This window comes from Condylura cristata, unplaced genomic scaffold, assembly GCF_000260355.1.
Source record: "Condylura cristata isolate star-nosed mole 26May11 unplaced genomic scaffold, ConCri1.0 scaffold00013, whole genome shotgun sequence".
NCBI classification, from domain to species: domain Eukaryota; kingdom Metazoa; phylum Chordata; class Mammalia; order Eulipotyphla; family Talpidae; genus Condylura; species Condylura cristata.
Window position 1 is genome coordinate 47,035,206 of NW_004567114.1, and position 24,717 is coordinate 47,059,922.

The window sequence follows — 24,717 nt, forward strand, 5'->3', positions numbered from 1 at the left end:
TAGGTCAAAGGCATTCTTTTATCCCTACTGCCTTTATTCAAGTTCCTTGATATCTTATTCCTCCCCTTTTATTCATCCCATTCTAAAAACTGAAGAATACATATTGTGTTAGTTTCTACCTTACATCCTCTATTGCAAAAGCTTTAGAATTTTAGAACCAAGAATTTTAAATCCCTCATCCCCTGCCACTAATGTTTTTAAAGGTTTTCTAATAGAATTTAATGTTGAAACTTCTTCCAAAAGTGTTTTTTTTTCTTCAGTTGGGCATCTAAAACATTTGGCTATGAGATACTAAGGCTTTGAAATAGCTTTTAATAGAGCTATCCATAAATACTTTCAAATTTCAGTTCAAGTGTATGTCTTCCTTCTAAGTTCAAAAGTTGTGTTTCATGCATATATGGGTTAAATTCCTGTTGAAATCATAGGCAGTGTTTCATTTCTCCGGAACAAGTTTTGGGTGAGCGTCTTTACAGTATAACCCAGAGAATACCAACTGATGCACGTTTTAAACTTTGACATAATTATTTGAAGATTTAAAGTTATTAATGTCATTCCCTTGATGATAAAATGAGGCATAAAGGAACACTTTTACTCTTATATTATCTTTCGTGCAGGAAAAAACAAGTGATGTTAATTTGTGTAAGTTTTAAACAACCTAGTAGAGATGAAGACGTTTTATCCCATATGACAATTCTGTGAAAGAATTTTCCGAAGTTTAGAAACTCGTGCGAGCACCGTGACATCCCTGACCAGCGATCTTCCTCCAGGCCACTTTTCACCGTCATTTTAAAATTTCAACTTAACTTGGGACTAAAACTATAACATTTTAACTTTGTCTCACCAACACACACTGAACTTCTAAGCGTCAAATTCGGCTTTAGGATGCTAACCCTCAGCTGACCACGACTCCAATCAGCATCCCAGCACAGCGTCCAACCCGCACTGGACAGCAACTACTCGCTTCCTGTCCTTACGTAATGCTATAGTTGTACCGGATTGGTGGGAGTGCTTGTCAGTCACATAAAGAGGGTGGGGATTCAAAGCTTCACTCTAAACAAGGCGCTGCGATTTACGTCATCACCGAGCGACATAGGCAGGAGAGGGAGGGGCCGGTTTGCGAGAACATCTAGGTGTTGGCGGGGGCAGCTTGCGAAGGTATCATGGCTGCTGCCGCTGAATTTAGTAGTCCGAACATCTGCGACAAGAGCCTGGACCGGAGCTGCAGCCCCAACCCTTCCCAAGAGGTGCTCTGCGAAATCTTTCGATCCCTGCATACCCTGGCTGGACAAGTAAGTGATGGCTTGTGGCAGCCGGGGTATGGGAACCCTCTGTTCCCTGCCCCCCTTTTCTTGTAGTGGAGGCGCAGGGTGGGGGCAGCTGAGGCCTGTGCCTTGGAGAACCTGGCCCGAGATGCGGAGGCCAGGGGAGGAGCCCCCTCCCAGCCCTCAGCCAGGCGGAGTGGGGATGGCGGCGCTCGCTTAGTTCAGGACCGATTGCACACTAAATATCTTTGCAACTATTCTTCCCAAGAATGTGGATAGTGTGAGTGAAAGCCCTGCTGCGAGAGGAACTAACTTGAAGGAACGAATGCAGAAAAGCTTCTTTGGGAGTTTGGGAGGCTTCTGGCGTTCTGGATCCCTTATTCTCCACTTCATTCATTGTTGAAATTGATAGGTTAGTACAGCCTGAGATTTCTGGAAAAGCGACCTCCGCCTCTTTTGGTTGTTTTCTTCTATTGAGTAGCTTGGTTTTGTTTGTTAATTTCCTTCTGACCATTGTGTGGATCTTTTGCCCTTTCAAACAGGGAGGAACATAAAGAATCTGAAATATTTTAGTATAAAGTTGGACGGATTATCCATGGTTGGTACTGTTTGTATCTGACTGTTGTTTATCCACTCTTTTAACCATTAACTAGTTTAATTGATTGATAAATACTTTTTGCAGAAATGTCATAATAAAATTGGGTTTAAATAAAAGTGCTTCTTTCTATTCCAATCAAGTTACTATTTTGTTTCAGTAAACAGTAAATTTTAAGTGAGAAACAATTTCAAAATAAGTTTGCTTATAAAAAGGAAATATTTCATATCTTTATATATGTTATATCTTAGGAATATTTTTTAAGCTATGAAAGTTTGTTATGGAGCCGGTGCTAGTGCACTGTACGAGGCAGGCTTATGTGTTGATATTGGTAACTTTCTTTATGCAAGTAAAACTGCGTGATTGAAAAAAATATTTTTTAAAGTATTGGATGGGTGGGGAATTACTATTTTGAACAATTACTCAATATTTTAAATATCCTAATTTGTTGTAATTAACAGAGCAAATGCTCTAAGTTAAGCATTTAGTTTGGTATAATGGAAAGATTCTTAGTAATAGAATTAAAAGACTAAAGTTGCTGAAAGACTAAAGTTTTAAAATCAGTTATTTGCCAAATAATTACAAAAATTATTTTATAAAGTTATTTTAAAGTTTTGGGTACTTGTATTTGATTCATTGCTATAAATTTTTCAGTCAAAAGACCCAAGACATTTAAATAGCTTGAAAGTTTGAGAACTTTGTTTGATATGGATATTGAAACTTTCAGGCTATTTATATCCTAATATCAGGATGAAAAAAAGTTTATGCTCATCTATAACTTACTGAAGTTTTTAGTGGTAAATTTTAAACAACTTTAGGAAATAATGTAAATGTTTCTTTTCATGTGTTTATATACTAAATTTGTAAAACTCATTAAAATTTAAAATTCAGATAGCTCTAGCTACAATTACAGATGTGATTAAAATTTGTTTGTTACCTGTCAAAGTAAATGTTTCATGAGTTCATGTGACACAGTGAAGGAACCTTCTACACAGATGTCAAAAAATTACTTTTTCTCATTAAATGCTAACCATTTGATACCACTCTTTATATTTTGAGATAGTATTGCTTAAAGATATGAAACCAGAGTACTGATAAAATTGCCCATGGTGAAAATTGCTATTTCCTTTTGCTACTAGCTTAAAGACTCTTTTTAAATGTATGTCATCCTATAGTATCATTATTATTAGCTCTCCTCAGACATAAAATTGAATGTTAAAAAGTATTTCTACCCCAAATTTCAAATTTACTAATTTTAACTTTATTGCTTTTCTCTGGATGGCCCATTTTACCAAACTGAAGAATTATATTGTCAGCCTGGATTTTCACATTAATAAAGTTTTTACTTAAAATGCAATTTAAATATTCCACATTTATGGTAGACTAATATAGTTTTAAGTGAGTGGTTTGCAGTTACAAGTCCTAAAAGGTAAAGATGAAAAGGCTTCATATTACTAGTAGGGAATTTGATGTATTGGGATAGTTAATTTGTGACATTAGTGTATTTCTCTTAAAGGACCAAATATCCTTAATTGCCCTTGAAGGCTTACATACTTGTGCTGAATTGAAATGAGAATATGATCTAAACATTAAGCTTCACTTTCTACAAGATACTATTTTTTTTTATAGAACATTTGATATTTTGCTTTGGTTGAGGATTTTGCTTGTATTTTTGTTAAACTATATTCCTAAATTTGTTATAATTGACCACCATATCTCTGAGGACTATCTTAAGTCCTCAGAGTATAGTATATTATACTATATTATATAGCATATTATAGCATAGTATACTACTGAATATAATAATAGTTTATTTCCATACATGTGTTATCTAACTAAATCTTTAATCATTAAATAATATAAATTATGATTAATGTCACTTTTAGTATAAACTCTAAATGAAATGAATATAAACAAATCTTTACCTGTAAAGTATACATAAAACTTTGTTTCTTAATGTATAGTGTGAACTTTAAATGTTTTCTGGTGTCATTTTTAACGGATAGTATATTTCTATCATGTAGTATTTATTCAATATAGTGTCTTTTAGGGGACTGACTTTAGATCTCTTTGGTTCTTTGTATAGTGATTCATCTTTTTGTTTTATCATAATCACAACTCTTAAGATCTATATTTGAATTATTTTGTAGAAAACATGACTAATTTTTAATAAATGATTTCTGAAAAAAAATAATAAACTTGATTCTACTATGCAGTATATCCTCATAGATTCTACTATGCAGTATATCCTCATATGTCTTAAAAATATACCCCTAGAAAAGTTTATGGTGCTTCACTCTGATTTACTCAAAAGACTAGGAATGGAGGCTTTCTCTCTTAAATTTTCACTTATTTTGATATTAATTTTATACTCAGGTTCTTGGTAATTTTCTGTAAATTTATTTTAGTAGGTCACACATAGCCTTATACAAATTTCTCATATAGTGATCAATTTACTGGAGAACACTTTTAGCAGAAGAACTGGCCATTCTCCCTGGTCTGGTCACTTATTTCACTATTATAGAAAATATATTTTGAATTTCAGTTTTTACAGCTAAATTATGGTTTGCTTTAGAAATGAAGTGTTGCTATTCAGTTTTTGCTTTAGACTTTATATGTGTGAATAAACTTGATTTTTAATTATTTTTAAAAGTGGTTAAAGTTGAAAACAAAAATATGATTCAGAAGACTTCAGATTTATGTGTATGTACATATTTAACCAAAAGAGAGTATATATATGTATATGTATATATATATATATATATATATTCATAGCTTTCATGATGTGCCTGATGTCTCCTGTTTAACTAAAAATAGTAGTGTTTTAACTAGTAGTAGTAGGATTCTAAAAAAGGCAAGTCTGTCTTGGCTGCCAATCAGAGGATTTTAGATATTGATGTATTTTTTTTAAAAAATCACATCTTTTCATCTTTCATGGGTGGTTTCACCTTTACGATGGTCCCATTGCACAGACCCAAGAATAGAATTACAATGAGATGTCATACTCTTTTTTAAAAGAAAATCGTACCTTTTTTTTGCCTTTTAAAATGGTTAATTAGGTAGAGCATTTTAATGTACTATTAAAAGCTTGATGACTTTGAGCTAAAAAGGTGTGTTACTCTATAGAAATCTTATTTTTTGTCAATCCCGTATGAACAGCTTAATTGTGTAATTTTTGTGATGTTGCTGGTTTGCCCCTTCGAAGCTTAACCTCAAAGATGATGTGGTGAAAATTACAATCGATTGGAACAAGCTCCAGAGCCTCTCAGCATTCCAGCCTGCTTTGCTCTTTAGTGCACTTGAGCAACATGTTTTATATTTACAGGTAAATTTCTTGTTAAAAATGTTGACTTGATACTGAGAATAGAAATTAATTGTAGTTAAATTATAAGCTGGAGTGTTTGTCAGTTCTGTCTTAACACTATACCAATAATGTTATTAATGAAGGTTACTTCATCCAGATTGGATCCAGGTCTTTTAATTTACATAGTTATCAGAACAGTTACAGAAATGTAGCTGAAAAGGCCAATGCGGGTATGAAGATCGAATGAATGCAATTCTATTCAATTCTAGGCTTGCACTGAAAATTCAATACAGTTCCATCTATGGTGGGTTATAATTAAGCAATAAGACACGGCAGGTGTGTGTCATGCTATGATAATGATTCCATGCCTTGGGTGAGTTTGGAGGCTCATGGAGTGCTTTCAGTGGTTCGAGAAGTGGCATTATCCCAGCATGACACATCCTGGAGTGTCTATTGCAATTAAACAGTTTCAGCATAGTTTTTAAAAAGAAAGTAATTTCTGTGACATTAATGTCTCATCTTAGTAAGTAGCCAGTCACTATTTTATTCTTAAACAGTCTGAAATAATTCATCCTTTATATTAGAAGTCAACATTGAATTATTTATAATGCCATTGCTATTTTTGAAAATATATCCTTTCAATAACTGAACAGTATTATGACCTTGCTGGTCTCTAATTGAATATCTCTGCAATTATAATTGATGAAGTTTGCAGTTTATCTCTAATCGAAGTATAAAATAAGAAGTGTCAGAAAGGTAATTGGAAGAACTGTTTCGATTGGTCAGTTTATGCTATTAAGATGTTATAAGGTTTAGAGAGTATTTAGCATAGCAGACAATGGAAGCAAAATTATAGGTGTGAAAAAATAATTCAAACATTAACAAGCAGTCTGTTTTGATTAACAGCTACTAATTTTCAGCCCTCTGTTCAGTGACTATGGGAAACTTTAAGTCTGTTTCACATAAAAAGTGATAGCTATCTTGGTTTGAGCAGGTGCAATGAGTTGCAGAACTCAATTAAGATCTATTTGGGGGAAGGGTGTAATTTATATTATACAATTTATGTTTTACAATAGGGTTTCCCCTTCTAGTATAGTGATAGGCCTCTATCTCTCTTGGCTATGGATCTTGCTAGATTTCTTTTTCCTTGTTCATGTTCTTTTTAAAAATTTAATTTCATGACCCAAGAAGATATCTTGCTACATCAGGAAAAGCCCAAGTGTTCACTCAGCATAACACCTATATATTTCATGTCTATGCTCTCTCATTCACTTTGGCCAACTGCAGTTTCAAGTGGAGAATCTCCAGTGATATAGTGATAATGCAGGGCTTTGCTGAGTGAGAGCAGTGGCTCTCATGTTAAGGAGGAAAAATACTAAGCCTTAGTGTTCTGAGGAGGCATTTGAATGACATGTTAATTAAGTGGCATTGGTGCCAGAGGCTGAGGCTTTGATTTGGCACAAAATAAAAGATGAGTGACAGAATGGTTCCTCAAAGAAAAATTTTTAAATTTCCTCAGGGTTTTTTTTTTTTTTTAAACAGACTTATAGCAAAGAATAATGATCACAATGGCTGAGAACTACAAATACATTTGGTTAGATCTGTGTATCTTGGTATACCAACTTTTTATATTTAGTAATTTTAAATACTGCATTTACTTAGCAGAAATTTGTATAAATATTTAAATGTGTGATTAATTTTGATCAGTTTGAACCCTAGTACTTGGAATTGTGTTCTTTTCAGCCTTTTTTAGCAAAACTTCAGCCTCTGATTAAAGAGGAGGATACAACTGTTGTTGAAGAGATAGGAAAAACAGAAACAGCGAACAAGAATGAAGTAAGTGCCAAATTTCCCATTGGCGACATACAAGAGGAAGAAAAGCACAAAGATGGTGATTTAGGAGATGTGAAAAAGACACAGATCCATTTTGATCCAGAAGTAGTTCAAATAAAAGCTGGAAAAGCAGAAGTAAGTTTTTTTCTGGGGGAGAGGGGATTTTTTTTTCAAATCTTGTGGTTAAATTGGTAAAACATGCGTACTTATTGTTTGTAGATTGACAGGCGAATATCTGCATTTATTGAAAGAAAGCAAGCTGAAATCAATGAAAACAACGTCAGGGAATTTTGCAATGTTATTGACTGTAATCAAGGTAACTACCTAGAAGTTCATTTTTCATAGGATTTTAAGCGCTGTTTTAAAGTTGCACTCATTTTTCATTTGTTTTTAAACATGAATGACATCAAGAATACAATTTACTTCAGAGGTTTATTTAGAAAGTAAGGCACCAGAATTTTCTTCTGTTTAATAGACGATATTGCAAAAATGGTTTTCATTTTTGTTACACAAAAAAACAAAGAAATTCTAGCATAAAAAGGCTAATGTTTACTGCAAGTGAAAAGGTCGTTTTAAAGTTCCTTTAGGAAATGAAGTGTAGAGTATAAGGTTGCTTCATCTCTTTAGTAAGAAAGAACTAAGCTAGTAAATTTCAAGCCAGTTAATGTACTTAGGGAATTATGATGTTAATGTATAAAAGTGAAATTGGTAAAGTTAATACTCCTCAAGAGGGAGCAGTTTTCTCACTACTCCTGAGCGATTTGAAATGTGCTGTCACAATACAACCAATTTGTCATGAAGACTACTTGTCTTATGTTGTTTTCCTTTTTCTCATAGTGCATACATTTGCTGTTTTTCATCAGATTCTCCTTTCCCTCTCCCCTTGATGCAGTAGTACATTTACAGATTGTAGGTATGCTGCAGAATACAAAATACTGCAAGCACTCACATGAATCATACTCAGACCTCATAGTAATAATCAGAACAAGTAGTTCTTAGAAGAAATTATGGAGAAGAGTTCATAATTGAAATGAACATTTTTCTGGTTGCTTCTAATATTTCTTGACTAATAATTATGAATGCAGAATTGTCAGAAGAACCTAGAATTGGCTTTTACTTATCACATTGGTGGACTGATTCTCTTTATAACAAAGATAATACACATTCTAAATTCAGCTTTTTCTACTGTTAGCATCATCCATGTGTATTTCTAGATTGGTTTATTTTCCTGGTAGCTTTTCAGAACAGGTGCAACAGTGGCAAAAACTCAGGTACTATAATCCAACTGCACGCAACCCATGAGAAAGGGTTTGTTGAGGGAGCAAGCACATGTGCCACTAATGTTATTCCTCTGTTCTCCCTGCTAACTCTATTATTATAAACCACCAGGGGATAGAAATTGACAGGAATTGAAATGCTCAGCAGGATCCCTTGGCCCATTCAATCCCTTGCTGGCTCAAAACAGTGCTAGCAAGAATTGCTGTGAAGAGTGACTAGCACTCATGCATTCGCTATCTTCACACCATGCTGCATTTCTCACTGATGGGTCAGTTAATCTATATATTTGGAATATAGCTCTGGAATGGATGATAGCTTCTTTTTTTAACCCTTGGCCCCACAAAATCATAAAATGGTAGAAAGAGAATGGAGAAGTGATGGCCCTTTAAACATATTTTGATGTGTATCCAAAAAAAGGAAAAAAAAAACAACTAAAAATTACCTGTTTTAGTATCTCTAAATAAAATATAAGTATATTTGGAATTTTATGTACACAGCATGAACTGTTCATCAGCAGAACTATTAAGGAAACTTAGACTGAAAAAATAATAAATATTTGTAATGTCTTAATGCTTTTAATACTTTTCAGTTTGACCTAAATATAAACAATGGATTAAAAAAAATCAAATTCTAGGGGAAAAGAGTATTCTTTTCATATCTCTTTTGCCAAGTTCCATTTTTTATTATAATAATCAGCAGGTTTTCAGAAAATTGACTGCAGGTCATGGTTTTAATTAATGTTATTTTAAACGTTATTTCATGATATTTGACACGTTCATATATTCCATTAACATCGTTACAGTTTTCCTCCTTGGTTTGTAATTTGTTGATACTTGATTTAAAAGAAACTGTAATTTTCATAACACATCTTTCCCAAAATTTTTGAAGGGGGCAGGGTGGAAAAGGTAATTAACTTTTGTAGAGATTCTTTCTTGGTGAATGTTGGAAATCTAAAGTGGAAAGGTATATGTCACATACTTGATGTGTAGAATTCTTATAAAAATGTTAAGTATATAATCAGTCCTTTTAGATGTTCCCCATCTGATCAGTAATGCTGTATTTTTTAAAAAAGATATTTGAATGAAAATGATATATTCTTTTTAGTTACATGATGAAGTATAACAAATAATATTTCTTTGGCTTAGAATTAAAGTATTCTCTATAACAAATAATTTTTTCTAAAGGTGTAGGTGATTTCTAAGTATACTGGTTTTCATTTTAAATTATATTATTTGTGTTGAGAACTTTTTATTTGTTAATCTGGAAATTAGATAAGATTAGATATGATAAATTTTAGAGGGTAAAGAAGAGCACTAACTTTTATCTTTTATGTGATGGTAATTTATTATTTAAAATAATAGTTAAATTTTTGGAAGCTTATCAAAATTTTATACTCAAGTATATATATATAAATGTGTACTCTGAATTCCTCTTAGAAAACAGTTGTGCAAGGACTGATGCCATTTTTACCCCTTATCCGGGATTTAAAAGTCATGTAAAAGGTAAGTATTTGTTATATAGTGTCTTCATCACTGATAGGAGCTTATTCGCAATACTTTTCCAAAGTGGAATCAAAATCACTTGCATTTCTAAATTTTGTTTATTTTAAAGCAACAAAAAAAGTCTTGCCCTTTTTCATACTAAGGTTTGTGGCTAAATGACCTTAATGAAAAGAATAAAAAAGTACTGTTAGAGAGAAAATGCATGATGATTGAAATGTAAATTTACACAGGCTCAAAACTTTCTTAATTTAGTTTCTAGAGTTGTGAATACATACGGACCACAAACTAGACCTGAAGGAATGCAAGGGTCAGGTCATGAAGCTAACAGCATGGTCCGAGATTGTGGGAATCAGGCTGTAGAAGAACGACTGCAGAATATTGAGGCTCACTTGCGATTGAAGACAGGTAAGTGGAAGGCTGGGCAGTGCCCTGCAATATAACTTTGTAGGTGGTTCCAGTTCTTGTGGTCATCAGATTTTCATTGATCAGCTGTCATGTGTGAAACCTTATCGGTACCAGGTCTCTACTATTAGGAATTTATCGTTTATGTCTTTATGCTTATCTCCCTCCCTTACACTTTTCACCAATTGAGAAAGTGTTAGTAGAAACAGGTTCTAAATAGATTTCAACACTCTGTTTATTAAAATACCGCTGACTCCTACTGTAGCCTCTCTTGCTGTCAGTTTTATAACTTAATCATGACTAACTCTCATTCTTATCACTGTGTCAGGTACAAAATATTGATAAATGTGATCCTATCCTCTCATGAGGATAAGCATATAAATGAATAAGTAAATGCCATATAGGAAGTATGCTCGAATTTAGAATAATTGTGCCAGTCATTCAGGAAGTACTATGCATATTTCAACTCACTAATATTCAGTGGAACCCTTAAAGTATAGGTGGTGGTATCATTGTCAGATAAAGAAACTGAATTTCAAAAACTACAAGCAGCTTGCCCATGGTGGTAAGTGCTATTAGATATTAGCAGACTATAAATCCTGCATCTCTCCTCACTGACTCAAATCTCTCAAATCTACCCACTTCTGTCTTCCTTTCTGGCCACTACTCTAGTTAAAACTCACTGTGTTCTCTGCCTTGGACTGATGGAAAAATATTAACTGGTTACTTCAGTACTAGACTTTTCCTCTAGACCATTCTCTACCCTGTGACCAATTTGCTTTTTCTAAAGCTGAGATCTAATCTTACTAATCCCCAGCTAAAACTTCTTTAATGGTTTTCAGTTGCCTTAACGAGCATACCAAACGTAGTACTTAATTATTCTGTAAATAAGTATTACATTCCTATGTATGCCAGGTACTATTCTAAGCATTGAGAATACATGTGAACAAAAATTTTAATACATAAATTGTGTACACTAGGAGAAAAGGGCTACTTGACAAAAGAAGAAAGGAGATTGGAACGGGAGGGGGGTGTACTATTAAAATGCACAATCTACATTTATTGTTCCAGCCATTTCTCTGGGCTTCCCAGCTCCCACCCATTTTGCTACCCTACAGCATTGACCAGTGCTTTTTCATTTACCTATACTTTCTCATTCTGACCAGAGGGGTGTGAATTTTCCTTTTACACAGCCTCATATTTAGTATTTTTTCCCCATATATATAGTCTCATAGCATCTGACCCTCCTTTATGTAGCAGTTTTCACAGTTCTACTTGTGTATCTGTCTCTTATGCTAGATAGTAAGGTCTGTGAGAACACTGTCAGGTTCATTACCTAGCACCTAATGCAATGTCTGGCACAAAATAGGCACTTACTCAAATGTTTATTGAATGAAGACTGCTCATTTCACCTTTTCAAATATGTGTGCAAAGTACAATGAGGATGCAAAGTTAGTGTACAACTCTTAAGGAAGGTCAAGGTATGGTATTGCCAATGAAATAACATTTGTGCCCTTTGAAGGGTTAGTAGGAATTTTTCAGCAGTCAGGAACAAAGCATTCCAGAAAAAGAGAGAAAAGCATCTGCAGAATAGGCACAAAGTATGATTCAGGGAATTTCTGAGTCCGGTCTAGCTGGAGTGCTTGCTGGATGGAGGTAGAGATAAAAAGACTGAAAAATCTTTGGAGATAATAGATTACCATTAAAAATTAAAGATTAATCACTTCCTCCAGAACTAGATGAACTTAAAATGCAACTATGTTAAAGGATTGACTGATTTATTACATCTTCATCACCCAGCTAGTTGATTCAATACCTAATGAATACTTACAATGTGCAAACTCTATTTTAGAGTTGGGGAAAAGACAGATTAATCGTGAAGTGGAATGTTAAAGGGCAATGAAGGGAAGGTGTGGCAGGGGGCACAGGAGCCTCCCTGTGAAGAGGTTCAGGCAATGCTTTATTGACCTAGTGAAGCTTGAACTTGCTCTTGAAAGGTACAGAGGTGAGACAGGATATTCTAGATAAAGGAAATACTGAGAGAAAAGTCAAATGAATAAGTTATTCATTTTAACCTTATCTAAGGTAAAAACCAAGATTCTAAGAGAAACATTTTTCAAAAAAGAAATGTTTATAGGATTTTTATATTTAACAAGTTGATACTTTTGATATGAAAATTTGCCCATATTCTTTAATTACATAATGATTGTCTAATCATGTATTCATTTAGTCAGTAAATATTGAGCACCTGTGTAGTAGATGAACTGATGCTTCCCACACTCATGCAGTACACAAACTACAGAACCAATGACAAAACAGAGTTCTGCCCTCGTGGAGCTTACATTAGCGTGGAGAAGCAGGTAATAAAAAATGTCTAGAATGTCAGGTGGCAGTGATGGTTGGAGAAAATTAAGGTAAAGAGGTTAGGGAGTACCAGTTTAGGGGGAGGCATAGCAGTAGTATTTTTAAGAGTAATAGAGAAGGCCTTATCAGTGAGGTGATTTTTGATCCACAATCTGTCTGAAGTTGTTGAGAATGAGCCTTATGAAGATGGGGGTAGATGGAGCCAAAAGTTATAAAGCTGGGGGGGGGGGAGGGGCAGGGGCCCGGTTATGGCCTGGTTGAATTAAAAAAATATATAAGTAATCAGGAGACTGTAAGGATAGCTTGGGAGAATGTTTGGATTGTGTAGGACTAAACGTTTCATATTTTAATTTGAGTGAGATGTGAAGGTTTTAGAAGATTTCATACAGAAAACTGACAATCTAACATACTTTAAAAGACTCATCAGGTACTCTGTTGAAGAGTACAAGCTATGGGAGACCAGTTTGGAGGCTGTGATAACATAGGGAGTGATGTTGGTCTGGATCAGAATGGTCATATTGGAATATTGGAGGTGCTAAGAATGAAAGACTTTAGAATATAATCGTAACTTGAATTTTAAGGAAGCTTATTTATCTTCTCCCATTCTAGAAACTTTGTTAAAATTTAAGCACCTCTTGGCCCTCCCTGGTGGCGCAGCGGGTTAAAGCACAGCACTGAGAATCTAAAGCCGCTTCCGCATGAGTTCAATTTCCGCCTGCCCCGGAGGTGACCACATGGTGTGGCAGACCTCTCCTGACCCGCCCGCTGCTCCCCTCAGCAGTGTACTTCGTAGATCTGCCTGTTCTGTTCCCCACTCTGTCTCTGGTGAAGCCTCTCGCCTCCCCTGAGCTTCTGGCCTGTACCCCAGTTCTGTATGCACAAATAAATAAATCTTTAAAAAAAAAAATTTAAGCACCTCTTTAACATTCTTCTAGTTTAAAGAAGAAAATGTGGCACATAGGGAAAAATATAAATTGAGGAAAATAAAGTGACATTGGAACCACTGAATTGAATTGCCATATGTTACTATGTATTTTCTCTTCCCAAATAACTGTCAGTCTGTCAGATATACTAGTTGTTCTATACAGGATCTATTTATTATCTTGTAACATTAACCAAAACTAACAATAGGAAACATAAATATGGTACAACATATCCCTTGGTAGTAGTATATGAAAATGTGAACAGTGTTTCTTTCTATTAATTTTAAGTAGTCCTATTTCTTTTTGTAAATGTCTTTGAATGATATTTTAAGAACAGAAATTGTAAGAATATTTTACTGTGTTTAGGTGGTCCGGTGCCAAGAGACATTTATCAGAGAATTAAAAAACTTGAGGATAAAATCCTTGAATTGGAAGGCATCTCTCCTGAATATTTTCAATCTGTAGTAAGTATCAGTGTCTTTTAAAAGAAATAAATGTTATTTTAAGGTTCCTCATCATATAGCAGTTCACTCATTAATCTGCTGTATATGTAACAATGTTTTAATAGTTAAAGAATGGATTTTGTGTAAAGAACTAGGAATTACCTACTTCTTTAAAATTTCTTATTCTGAATATTGATTATTAACTCACACTTTTAAAAAAAGATACATATTCTCAAATTCTCAAATTTAAGACTACTTAAGCTTAGATAGTGGTCAGTTCTGTAACTCTGAATTTGTTACCATGTAAAACAAAGGTTTCCTCTCAGGCCTGTTCTTTCAGTTTTCCTCCTGCCTCCTCAGTCCCTAACTGTTCCTTCCCTCAGCTCATACATGTTTACTTGTCACTTTTGCCTATACTTTTAAACACATACCTCAGTTTGACACTTTAGTTTTTTTCTTTACCTTACCCATTAGATTTTTTAAAAGTCTAGTCAGTTCCTCACCAATAGCATTTGTTCACTCATTCTTACCATTCCTTTTTCCAAGGACATCAAGAAACAATGTGCCATTAAGTATCTTCTTTGTCATATCAGCATGTTACAGACAAGCAACTCATAGTTCATTGTGTCTTTTCTTCAGTCTTCCAGGGTGACTGCACATAATACCTGCCATTTTTGTTTTGTATATTTGTTGTTGTTTACACTGTAGAGGATTTTCAATGTTATGTAAACAGTAAGAAGAACTAAAATAGTAAAGTTGAATAAAAATTTTAATTGACAAAATTTTAGTGAAAATTTTACTAAAAATCTTCTGAAAAAATTAAAAATAGCTCATATTTGTGTGATTGTTATAAATCACTGGCAAAAATATATTTTAAATTATTTTAGGTATACCAGTAATCTTCACAGTTTTACCAGTATATTATTGCAAGTACAGAAAAGAAGTATTTCCAGATGGAGAAAGCAGTTAGATAACAAGAGTGCAGCTAGTACAAAATATCAAAAATTTAGAGAAAGATTTTTAGTGATTTATTTCTCTAAAAGTAAAATGAAGTTCACTAAAGTACTAAGAGCTGAAGCTAAGATTAGATAAGGTAATGCCAGCCGATCACTAAGCCTACTGCCTACCAGATGGCAGGATCTCAGTAAATATTAACATCTATTTAGTTTTAGAAGCCATCTGTGAAGTAACTGTAGAAAGCAGGATAAGTCTCACAATTCCTTAGGCCTTCAGTTGTCTAGATTCACAAAATTTGTTGATTATGCTATGTAATTACAAAGGTCTTTCAACTATAGTTGGCTTTTCCATTCATTAAAGAATTCCTGGCTCAATTTCACACCTTATTAATATAATTCTTGTTAACAAAAGAACTTGACCTTCAGTCAGGGAGACTTTGCTTTTTCACATTTTTCTCTGATTCTGATTTATAAAAGCTTAGTACACCTATTACCAAATTTGGTTAACAAAATGAGAAGTTCTTCAACTCATAACCTTTTGTTTGTATCTATTCTATACAAGCTTGAGGGTTTGGATGAAGAGATGCGGTTCGATTGTAGAGGACTTTCAGTGCTGACCCAGAAGTTTAAAGTTTGTTCTCCCTGCCAAAGAAGGGGGGGAAACTATTGAAAACATTTGGGTAGGGAAATGACTTGTGAAAATGAAATTTAGAACAGTTATCTGATTCTGTTCTATGAAAGAAATGAAAAGGAAGCGTCTAAGGAGATAGTGTTATATACTAGCTTAAATTTGAAGTAAGATCCTAATCTAAGAGTGATGATAGAAAATTTTAGTGTAAGAGACTTTAAAAAAGAGAAGTTGACAAATAGTGATAATTGATTGGAAATGGAGAGAGACATCAAATCTTTCTAGCAATACACATTTTATTAGAAGGGTAACTTCTGGAATGATATTGAAAGTGACATATTTAAATTAATAGTACAGAACACACCAAACACTGAAAAGGTGTCAACATTCAGACTGACTCTATTCTCAATACCTGTGAAAATATTAAGGCACAAGCCCAGAGGGAAATAAGAGTTCATGCTCCTCTTTCCATAATAAAAGAAGTATACCATATCTAAGACTGTCCTTGCCACAAGAGGAGCTGAACACCATCCTTCAGAGGACATAGTGCATTACTCATCACACTCATCGTCCTCATCTGGGAAGTTGGCATAATTTTACATATTTTTCCCTCAAAAGTATACAGAAAAGATTTTAAGCTTCTAAAGTTAGACGTTGAGCCCATTATATTTTCAAAGGATTGAACTTATTTTAGAAACTGAACTTCTGGATTCTGAACAGCTTTTAATTGAAATATGTTAAAATTTGAGTGCGGTAATACTTTAATTTTGTAAGGGCATCATTTAACAGACTGTTTATAAGACAGATCTGTATGAGTATTTTGAAAGAATTAACTCACTTTAAATTACAACCCTTTGAAAACAATAAACATAATATGCTTCACAATTATATTTCCACAGTATTTTGTTCCTTTTATTACATATCACATGCAGTTATGTATTTACACATCTGTTTTTCACAGTATGTTCTGAACCTTTGAAGGGCAGGGGCTGTATCTTGTTGCTCCTTGAACATACAGTACAGTAGCCATCAAGTGAATGACTGAATAAGACTTAGCTTGATATTTAATAACTGGGCTTTTAAAGGAGTGTTAACTTTGGTCCAAGCAGTGACTAGACAGTTTTAGCCTCTGTAATGATGGTTCCTGGTTCCAAAAGGAAGTATCAGAAGAGGAAAGTTCTGAAGGCTGAGTCAGCATCATATGACAGGTCATGTATGTGTGAAAATGCATGGGCCTGAAGCATGAGGTAAGTAACTGGATTTGGTTGGAAAATTAACTGCAAGCACATTTTGGAGTATCTTGAAGCTCACATTAACTATCTTGTAATGCCAGTGTTAACTAGTTTTTGAGAAAAAAGATACCTATATCTAGTTCCCTATCTAGTGCCATTTAGAAATGTGAGAAACAGATGGGAAAGAAACATCATTGTCTGCCTGTGCCAGGGAGAAAAATGAAGATCCAAGTCAGGCAGTAGGAATAGAAAACCCCCCCTTTTTTTTTTTATTAAAACAATTTTGTAAGCCACTTTTTTTTTAATTGAGATAACTTTAGATAACTATGCTGTATAGGTTCAGTATTACATTTCTCACATGCCCACACCCAGATATACAGTTGCCATCAAAAACCAGTTGGCCCCTTCTATCCAGTTCTCTCCCTTCTCCTTCCTCTTTGGTAACCATCTTTTTGTTATCAGCAAAGGTTTATTTTTGGTTTTGTTTTCTTCATATTTCACACGAATAAAGTCATGCATGATTTATAACTTTTGATTTACTTTACTTAGTTTAATACCTTCATGATCCAACTAGCAAGAGCTGTTGTATATACCAAGAGTTCATCTTTTTTTATAACTGAGTAGTAGTTCCTTGTGTGTATATACCACATCTTCCTGATCAGTCATCTGTTTTTGGACCCTTGAGCTTTTTTCATGTCTTGGCAATTGTGATAGCGCTGCAAGGAACATAGGGTAGCTGTGTCTTTTCAAGTTAGTGCTTTCATGGTCTTTGGAAAAGTACCCAGAATTGGGGTTACTGGATCATTTGGTAGTTTTATTTTTTATTTATTTATTTATTTATTTTTTTAAGATTTATTTATTTATTTGTGCATACAGAACTGGGGTACAGGCCAGAGACTCAGGGGCGGTGAGAGGCTTCACCAGAGACAGAGTGGGGAGCAGAACAGGCAGATCTACGAAGTACACTGCTGAGGGAAGCAGCAGGCAGGCCAGGAGAGGTCTGGCTCGCCATGTGGTCTCCTCCGGGGCAGGCGGCAGGCGGGAATCGAACTCATGCGGAAGTGGCTTCAGGTTCTCAGTGCTGTGCTTTAACCCGCTGCGCCACCAGGGAGGGCCTGGTAGTTTTATTTTTAATTTTTTGAAGAACCTCCATATATTTTCCATAGTGGTTACATCAATTTACATTCCCATCAACACTGGACAATAGCCACTCTAAAGCATTGTGAGGTGAAATCTCATTGTGGCTTTGGTCTGTATTTGCCTGGTGATAAGCAATGTAGAGCATCTCTTCATGTTTCTGTAGGCCATCTCTAGTTCTTTGGTGAAATGTTTGTTTAGAGCTTTTGCCCATTTTTTAATTAGGTTGTATGTGTTGCTTCCTGTTGAATTGTACAAGTTTATATATTTTGGATATTAATTAGAAGAGGAAACATTTTAGAGACTGCGCTTGTAGAATTGGTGGTCTTTTACAACTGATTAAAAGGAAGAAGTTGGTCAAAAAAGAGGTCTCCTTACCCCACTGTGTGTCCTTCAAACATACATTTCCTGAGTATGTGCATGCACACACAAACTTTTCCATCAGGACATGGGCATTATACATGTAGCTATAAATTTCTAAGTAATTATCATAAGTATGATAATGGGAAAGAAGAAATAATCTTGGATTTTGTTTATTTAATGTGCTGTGCTCTTATTTAAAACTTCCACTTCTTACCCTGAGAGTTCCTGCTATCTAAAAAATAAATGTAAAGCGAGTCTGTTGTATCCACAATAAATGGGGTGTTCCTAAGTATCTTGTCAAACTATTCTACTCAGACATAAAATAAGTCCCTAAAGACTATATTTTATTATTTTTTTAATTCACTGAACCACTGATGTCCTTAGTCTTCTTATTCTGATACTTCTCACTTTGGTTTCATGGTACAGTAACTTAATTGCTCAGTGACATGGAAACTATCAATATTTTACAAATTGTTAGTATAAGAGGAAATGTATTCTTATTAAGTGTATGAAACCCCCTTCTTCAGAAAGTAGGAGCCTGGACAGTGACCAAATTAAAGTCCACGCCTTTATCTGTCTTAGTACCCAGCTCAGTTTTGCAATAGAAGGAACTTATTTATAATAGCGGTATTCTAGCCATATTCAATAATTCCAAAACTTAGTGATTTCCCTTATAATTACTAACAAGAGGCACACCTCACTATTCTTTGAAGTAACATTTAGCACAAAGGAAAATGTGAATTTTTAACCTTCTAAATTTCAATGGCCAGAAATGTTCATGAGAAAATGTTAATCACCATACTCATAGATCCTATGTCAGTGTTCTAATCTGCCAACATATTACTAACATAAATAACAGTATACTAATCTGCCATTAAAAATCTTAGAATTCTGTAATTCTAAGTCAAACTCTTGAGTTTGTCAATCATTATATTGCCATCTTCAAATGGTGGAAATTTGAACTCAACTGCCTTAAACCTTAGGGAATTTAATATGTAGGAAGCCCAACTATAAGACAGTTTTGAAGGGACAGCTGCTTCAATAGCTAAATCATGATTCAAAAAAGTAGATACTTTCCTCGCACAGCTCTGCTTAATTTTGACTCCTTTCCTAGCGGATTGTGAGATGACCACAGCTCTTCTCAGGTATCTTCCAGATACAGCAAGTGGCCACAAAAACTGTTTCCTTTCAGAACTGTTTCTTAGAAATGAGGATGACTTTTTTCCTGAAGCTCTCCTCCTAACAGCCTAACAGACTTCTTCATTGGCCAGATTAGCCTCACATCTACATCAGTCACATTTGAGTCACATAAAGGAACTGTGAATAACTACCCTCCATGTGTGTGTGTGTTCACCTCATGGCCTGGTATTCCATTCTATCTTCCTGTCTGTTGTGATTTCACTTGTTCAGTATCTTGGGATGGAAAGGTTATAAAAAAGGAGACTACGTAGAAAGTCCCCAGAGTACCTTTCTACAACTGCTTAGCCTCATTAGAAGCTAGACATTATGGGAAAGTATGTATTGCTAGGACAAGCATGTTGCCTCAGTGTTACTATGACAGACATTTAATGCCATCTTTGGAGAATAACTTCCAAATCCAAAAGGATGGGTCTGGGTTGCGGGTTGATGAGTCTGTCCTCTTGGCTCCTGCCAGGGGACTCTACATTTTGTAGAGTCTTCTATAAAGAAAAAAAGTTGTTAAGATATCCTAAGCATTGATTTTCTACTTTTTATCTAGAACTTTTCTGGAAAAAGAAGAAAAGTTCAACTACCTCAAGTAAGTTAACTGTATTTTCATTTTGCCTTTGAAATAATTTAGTGTTATACCTTTCTTACTAATAAAAAATTCTATAATGTTTACTGTTATGGACATACCTTGAATTTAGGGCTGGAAAAAAAAGGGCAGCATAAATTATGTACTTGAATTAGAGAAATAATTTCATTTCAAGGGCATAGACTAACTAGATGAGTCAAATAAATATGTTTTTATTCGGCTATTAATAGTAGGGGAATATGTTAGTTGCAGAATACTGACAAATAATAAATGCTCAAGTAATTTAAATCTCACCCCCCCTCTCTTTTGCAGTTACTGCTCATTAGCAGCACCTAAGTCAGAGAGGGTATTTGACATCCTGGTCGTAGTACTAATTTAGTGAAATCTTAATTATTAAGTTCTGCTAGTCTTTCATGGTGGTAATAAAAAATTTCAAATAGAATAATACTTATTTCTTACTATAAAAATTTTTTTTTAAAGATTTATTTATTTGTGCATACAGAGCTGGGGTACAGGCCAGAGGCTCAGGGGCAGTGAGAGGCTTCACCAGAGACAGAGTGAGGAGCAGAACACTGCGACGAAGTACACTGCTGAGGGGAGCAGCGGGCGGGTCAGGAGAGGTCTGCCATGCCATGTGGTCACCTCCAGGGCAGGCGGGAATTGAACTCATGCGGAAGAGGCTTTAACTTCTCAGTGCTATACTTTAACCCGCTGCACCAGGGAAGGCCCGACTATAAAATTTTGAGTAAATTTTTGAAAGGAATCAATTTTTTTACAGGGGAAGTAATTGATTATAATTGATTCATCCAAAGAGACTTTGTTGGATCCAAGTATTTTAGGTATAACGGTTAACCCTAATGTCTAAGTTTTTTTCACTATTGATTATAAGAATAGTCATTTTTTGTTGTTTTTTTTTTTAAAGAAACTTGTTATAGTCTTCAGAGCATCAAAGGTTAAGAAGTGCTTTGTCATTAGGAGAAAGTAATAAATATTAAATTCTTGTTATTTTTATGCCTTTTTTATATTTCTGATCTAATCAACTTATATAGTTCATTTTTAACATTTTTCTTCTGGGGGAAGAAAAGACATTTACAAAAGATACTGGATATTTTAAATATTTATAGTTCATTTAGCACTTTATCTGCAGTAAGATACTTCAGAGTCTTATTCAGCAATTTGTGTTCTTATTGTTTACAGCAGAACTATTCACTGGCTGAACTTGATGAGAAAATTAGTGCCCTCAAACAAGCCCTGCTCAGAAAATCAAGAGAAGCAGAATCCATGGCAACTCACCACCTTCCATGAAAATGTCCTCTCATCCTTGTCACTTTGCTTTTATATATGTGTGTCTTAACTTTGACTACAACTAATCAAATAGATCTACAGTGCTATATCTATTAGCACTGTAGACTTCCTTCTGAAGTCAAGATTTATTTTCACATGAGCTCAGCTTACAGCAAGTAATCTTCAGATATTCCAGTAAGTTTTGAAATAGTTAATGCATAAAAAATAGCATTGTCAGAATTTATTCCCTTCTGTTTTAAAGGAGGTCTTTTGAAAATTTAAAAATTTGAAAGTACATCTTTTTGTGTGTATGTGTACCACAAAACACAAATTTATTTTGAGTTGTGATCTTTAAAAGAACTTTATATTTGTAACATCGATTTTAACTAGTTTATTAGTTTATGATGTTTGAATCAGTACTTTGTGCATAAACAAAAATTTACTAGCTGAAATGAATTTTAAATAAATGTATACATTTTTTTAACATCAGTTTTTATGTCAATAAACAGTAGATCCCACCTTTACCCTGTGTGGGCTATGTGATCTTGAATATGTTACACTCTCTGTGCCTGTTTCTTTTCCTATAAAATGGGAATAATAGAATTTGCCTATTGTCATGAAAAACAGATACCATCATTCATGTGTAGCTTTTGAAACTAACCCAAGTTAAGTTCTCTGTGACTGTTAACTATTATTCAATAAAACTGAGTGTGTCTTTGGAAAGTAGCGAGGCTATTATAAATTACAATTCTTTTCCCCTAAAGTTTCATCTTTTCACAGTGCCCTGTTATGTTAGGTAGTACATTTACTTCCATAGTTGCAAATAAAACATTTAAAAGATACAGCTACAATTAAGGAAAAGATGTTTAATTCAAGAATTGTTTTGTTGCAAGAATCAGAAAACAGTGTATAAAAGGGATGTTAAAAAAATCAGAACTCTAGAATTTAATTGCAGAAAGTATAACCAGACATTGTACATCTAAAAGATCACCAGCAGTTCGTCTCTTTTCTCTGTCTTTAGCTGTCTCTTTTTTTTCTCTGTCTCCTTCTGCCTGTCCTCTGCCCTCCTTGCTATCTGCTCTCTCCCCATGTCTTTCTTTCTAATATTCCTCTTACTCGTTTTTTTTTTTTCTCTTACACAGAATGATCTCTGCATCTGCTTTACTCTCTCAACAGGTGGCTATGGAGGCCTCTACCTCAGCTTCCCCATACAGATCATGTTCACCTGTCCCTATAGTCCTGACTTGTTCATGCCTTTGAACTGCTGAGGTGCAAACTCAGATCCAGCTCCAGAACCTCATAACTCCACCAATCATTGCTTACCAGTCCTCATAGCTCTTCATTCAAGTACTTCGGGGGCTCAATAGGGTATCTTACCAGTTACTGCCAAGATGTTGGGCAGGGCCTCTCCATAGATGTGTGTATTGTACACACACATTATACAAAAGTTTGTGGAAGTCTTGGAAACAGACACCTGTAAAACTTGGGGGGCATTGGCATCATACCCAAGAAGTATGTGTGCACTAAATCAACTCTATAAGTATCTATCCGCTGTATTATTTGCAAAACAAAGTCATCTGTCAAGATAGTCTTGCCTAACATGATTCAGTGTTGTAAGTACAGCTATAAATGTATGCTCCTCATGAGGGTCCTTGTAGTTACCACCCTGCCAGAATGGTCTGGGCTTATTAGCACATTTTATACCAGCATACCAATAATACAATAGGAAAACTATAATGAAATAACTAGAAAAGGAGGTTGACTTGGGCAAAACCAGAAAACTGGGTCATATCCTGGTCACTACTAAAATGTCCTTGCCACAGGTCCAGTCTAGGGAGGTGTTTTGCTAGAACTGGAAATTGTATGTTAGGTATCAACACGTTTATCCTATGGGAAAGGGTTGGGCTTTCCAAACTCATGGCTGCTGCTAGATGTCTCTTTTAATTTGCTAGGCTACCAGGCCCTTGATGAATATCTGGACTTGATCTTCAACAGTTCCAGCCGAAAGATTTCTCTTTATGAAATAGTTCCATAATGTACTGTTTTTCTCTGCTTTTAACTAGTAAACCCACAGAATTTTAAGTTTGTCCACAGAAAGTTAACTCCCTTTCTAACTAGGTCTGTTCGCAGTTCAGACTTACTCAAACTGGGTTCCCTGGTGCATCCAACTCTAACCTAGTTTATTGGCTCTAGTGTCCTATGTTTGTTTCTTATGATTTTAAATCTGAAAAAAAAGAAAATATATATATATATAGTCTAAACTTGGATCACTTGGCCACCCTAGGATTGAGTGGTAGGATCTCCCAAAACACTCTCATCATTTGGGGAAAAAGAGGGACGCTTCTAACAAAGGAAGCATAGACTGGGAATTGCAGCCTCATGCTCCAGACTGATGAACAGTTGACCTTTAAAACATGTTTAGTTCTCTAAGAACTTTTTCCTGTGATTTTGACTAAAAACATTTTGTGATCCTTTAACCCTAGAGATAGCTGGATCCATTAGACAAAATTTTAGTTACGGGTTTCTTTTTGACCAGCTCTAACTGTAAAGATTGACTTTTAGTCTTAGATATCTCCAAAGGATAAAGAGAAAGTTTACTTTTTAAAAGTAGGATAAAATTTATACCTTTCTATCCCCAAGTGGGTCCATTTGGACCCTTATAAAGTTACATTGTGGGATCTCAGTAATTTACTCATTATATTTCCAACTATGCTTTTAAAAGTTTTAAAAATGGTACAATGATGGAATTCCTAAAGAGAATTTAATAGTACAATCAAAGATGGTTATTACACCATCTCAGTATATCATCTTCCCAGAAGGTATAAAAGTTTAGAGAGATACCTTCTTTAGAATCTTTTTTGACCTCTCAATAAATACAGCTGAGAATTTATTTTTCATTTTGATTATAATGGCGAGTAGAAAATTAACAAAATGTTAACAACAGTTATTATAGGAATCAGAAGATGAATGTAAAGAAATAAGGGCAAACTCTAGTTCTTAAAGATGTTGATGAAATTATCTGTCAGTAAAATCCCAGACCAAGAGTCTTCTGATGCATAGTCTAAATGACTTTTCTTAAATTCCAGGAAGAATTCATGAGTCATGAGTTCTAAATATATTGATTTCTATAGATATAGTTTACCTATCTTAAGTGATATTCTACATTTCAAATGTTATCAATAAACTAGTGTTTATTTGTTCACTTTCTACATGAAGTACACCTAAGTTATTTCTATCTTTAGTTTTTGAATAGGGGCCTGAAATGCGTGTGTGGTCTCTGGAGTGGGTAATTTTCCAATCACATAGCTTCCGATCTTGAAAAACAGGCTACCCCAGAGATTTACTAGAACATAATTTTTAAAAAGGGATTCAAATCAACAAGTTATATATTCAGGTAGAACCAGCTAAATCTGGTGTTAGCTAGAAAAATACAATAA

The 24,717-nt window shown here is 34.6% G+C and overlaps 1 protein-coding gene across 2 annotated transcripts; it reads left to right on the forward strand.

Moving 5' to 3' along the window:
* Positions 1 to 1,077: 1,077 nt before the first annotated feature.
* MBIP (MAP3K12 binding inhibitory protein 1) lies at positions 1,078 to 21,807 on the forward strand. 2 transcript variants are annotated; one of them, XM_004681929.1, is made up of 9 exons: positions 1,078 to 1,289; positions 5,063 to 5,182; positions 6,905 to 7,129; positions 7,214 to 7,310; positions 9,709 to 9,774; positions 10,027 to 10,179; positions 13,830 to 13,927; positions 19,961 to 19,999; positions 21,194 to 21,807. In XM_004681929.1, exons 1-9 carry the CDS (start codon positions 1,161 to 1,163, stop codon positions 21,299 to 21,301), a joined length of 1,035 nt encoding a protein of 344 aa, XP_004681986.1. In that variant the 5' UTR covers positions 1,078 to 1,160; the 3' UTR covers positions 21,302 to 21,807. The 2 variants fall into 2 exon arrangements, with proteins under 2 accessions (XP_004681986.1, XP_004681987.1); XM_004681930.1 differs by having other exon boundaries at positions 21,197 to 21,807.
* Positions 21,808 to 24,717: the final 2,910 nt, after the last annotated feature.

Bases quoted from the DNA above. Each gene is read 5' to 3' on its own strand.
- MBIP (XM_004681929.1), top strand. From the start codon at position 1,161: ATGGCTGCTGCCGCTGAATTTAGTAGTCCGAACATCTGCGACAAGAGC. The intron at 1,290-5,062 runs GTAAGTGATGGC...GCCCCTTCGAAG, and splicing joins TGCATACCCTGGCTGGACAA to CTTAACCTCAAAGATGATGT. The intron at 13,928-19,960 runs GTAAGTATCAGT...CTTTTTATCTAG, and splicing joins CTGAATATTTTCAATCTGTA to AACTTTTCTGGAAAAAGAAG.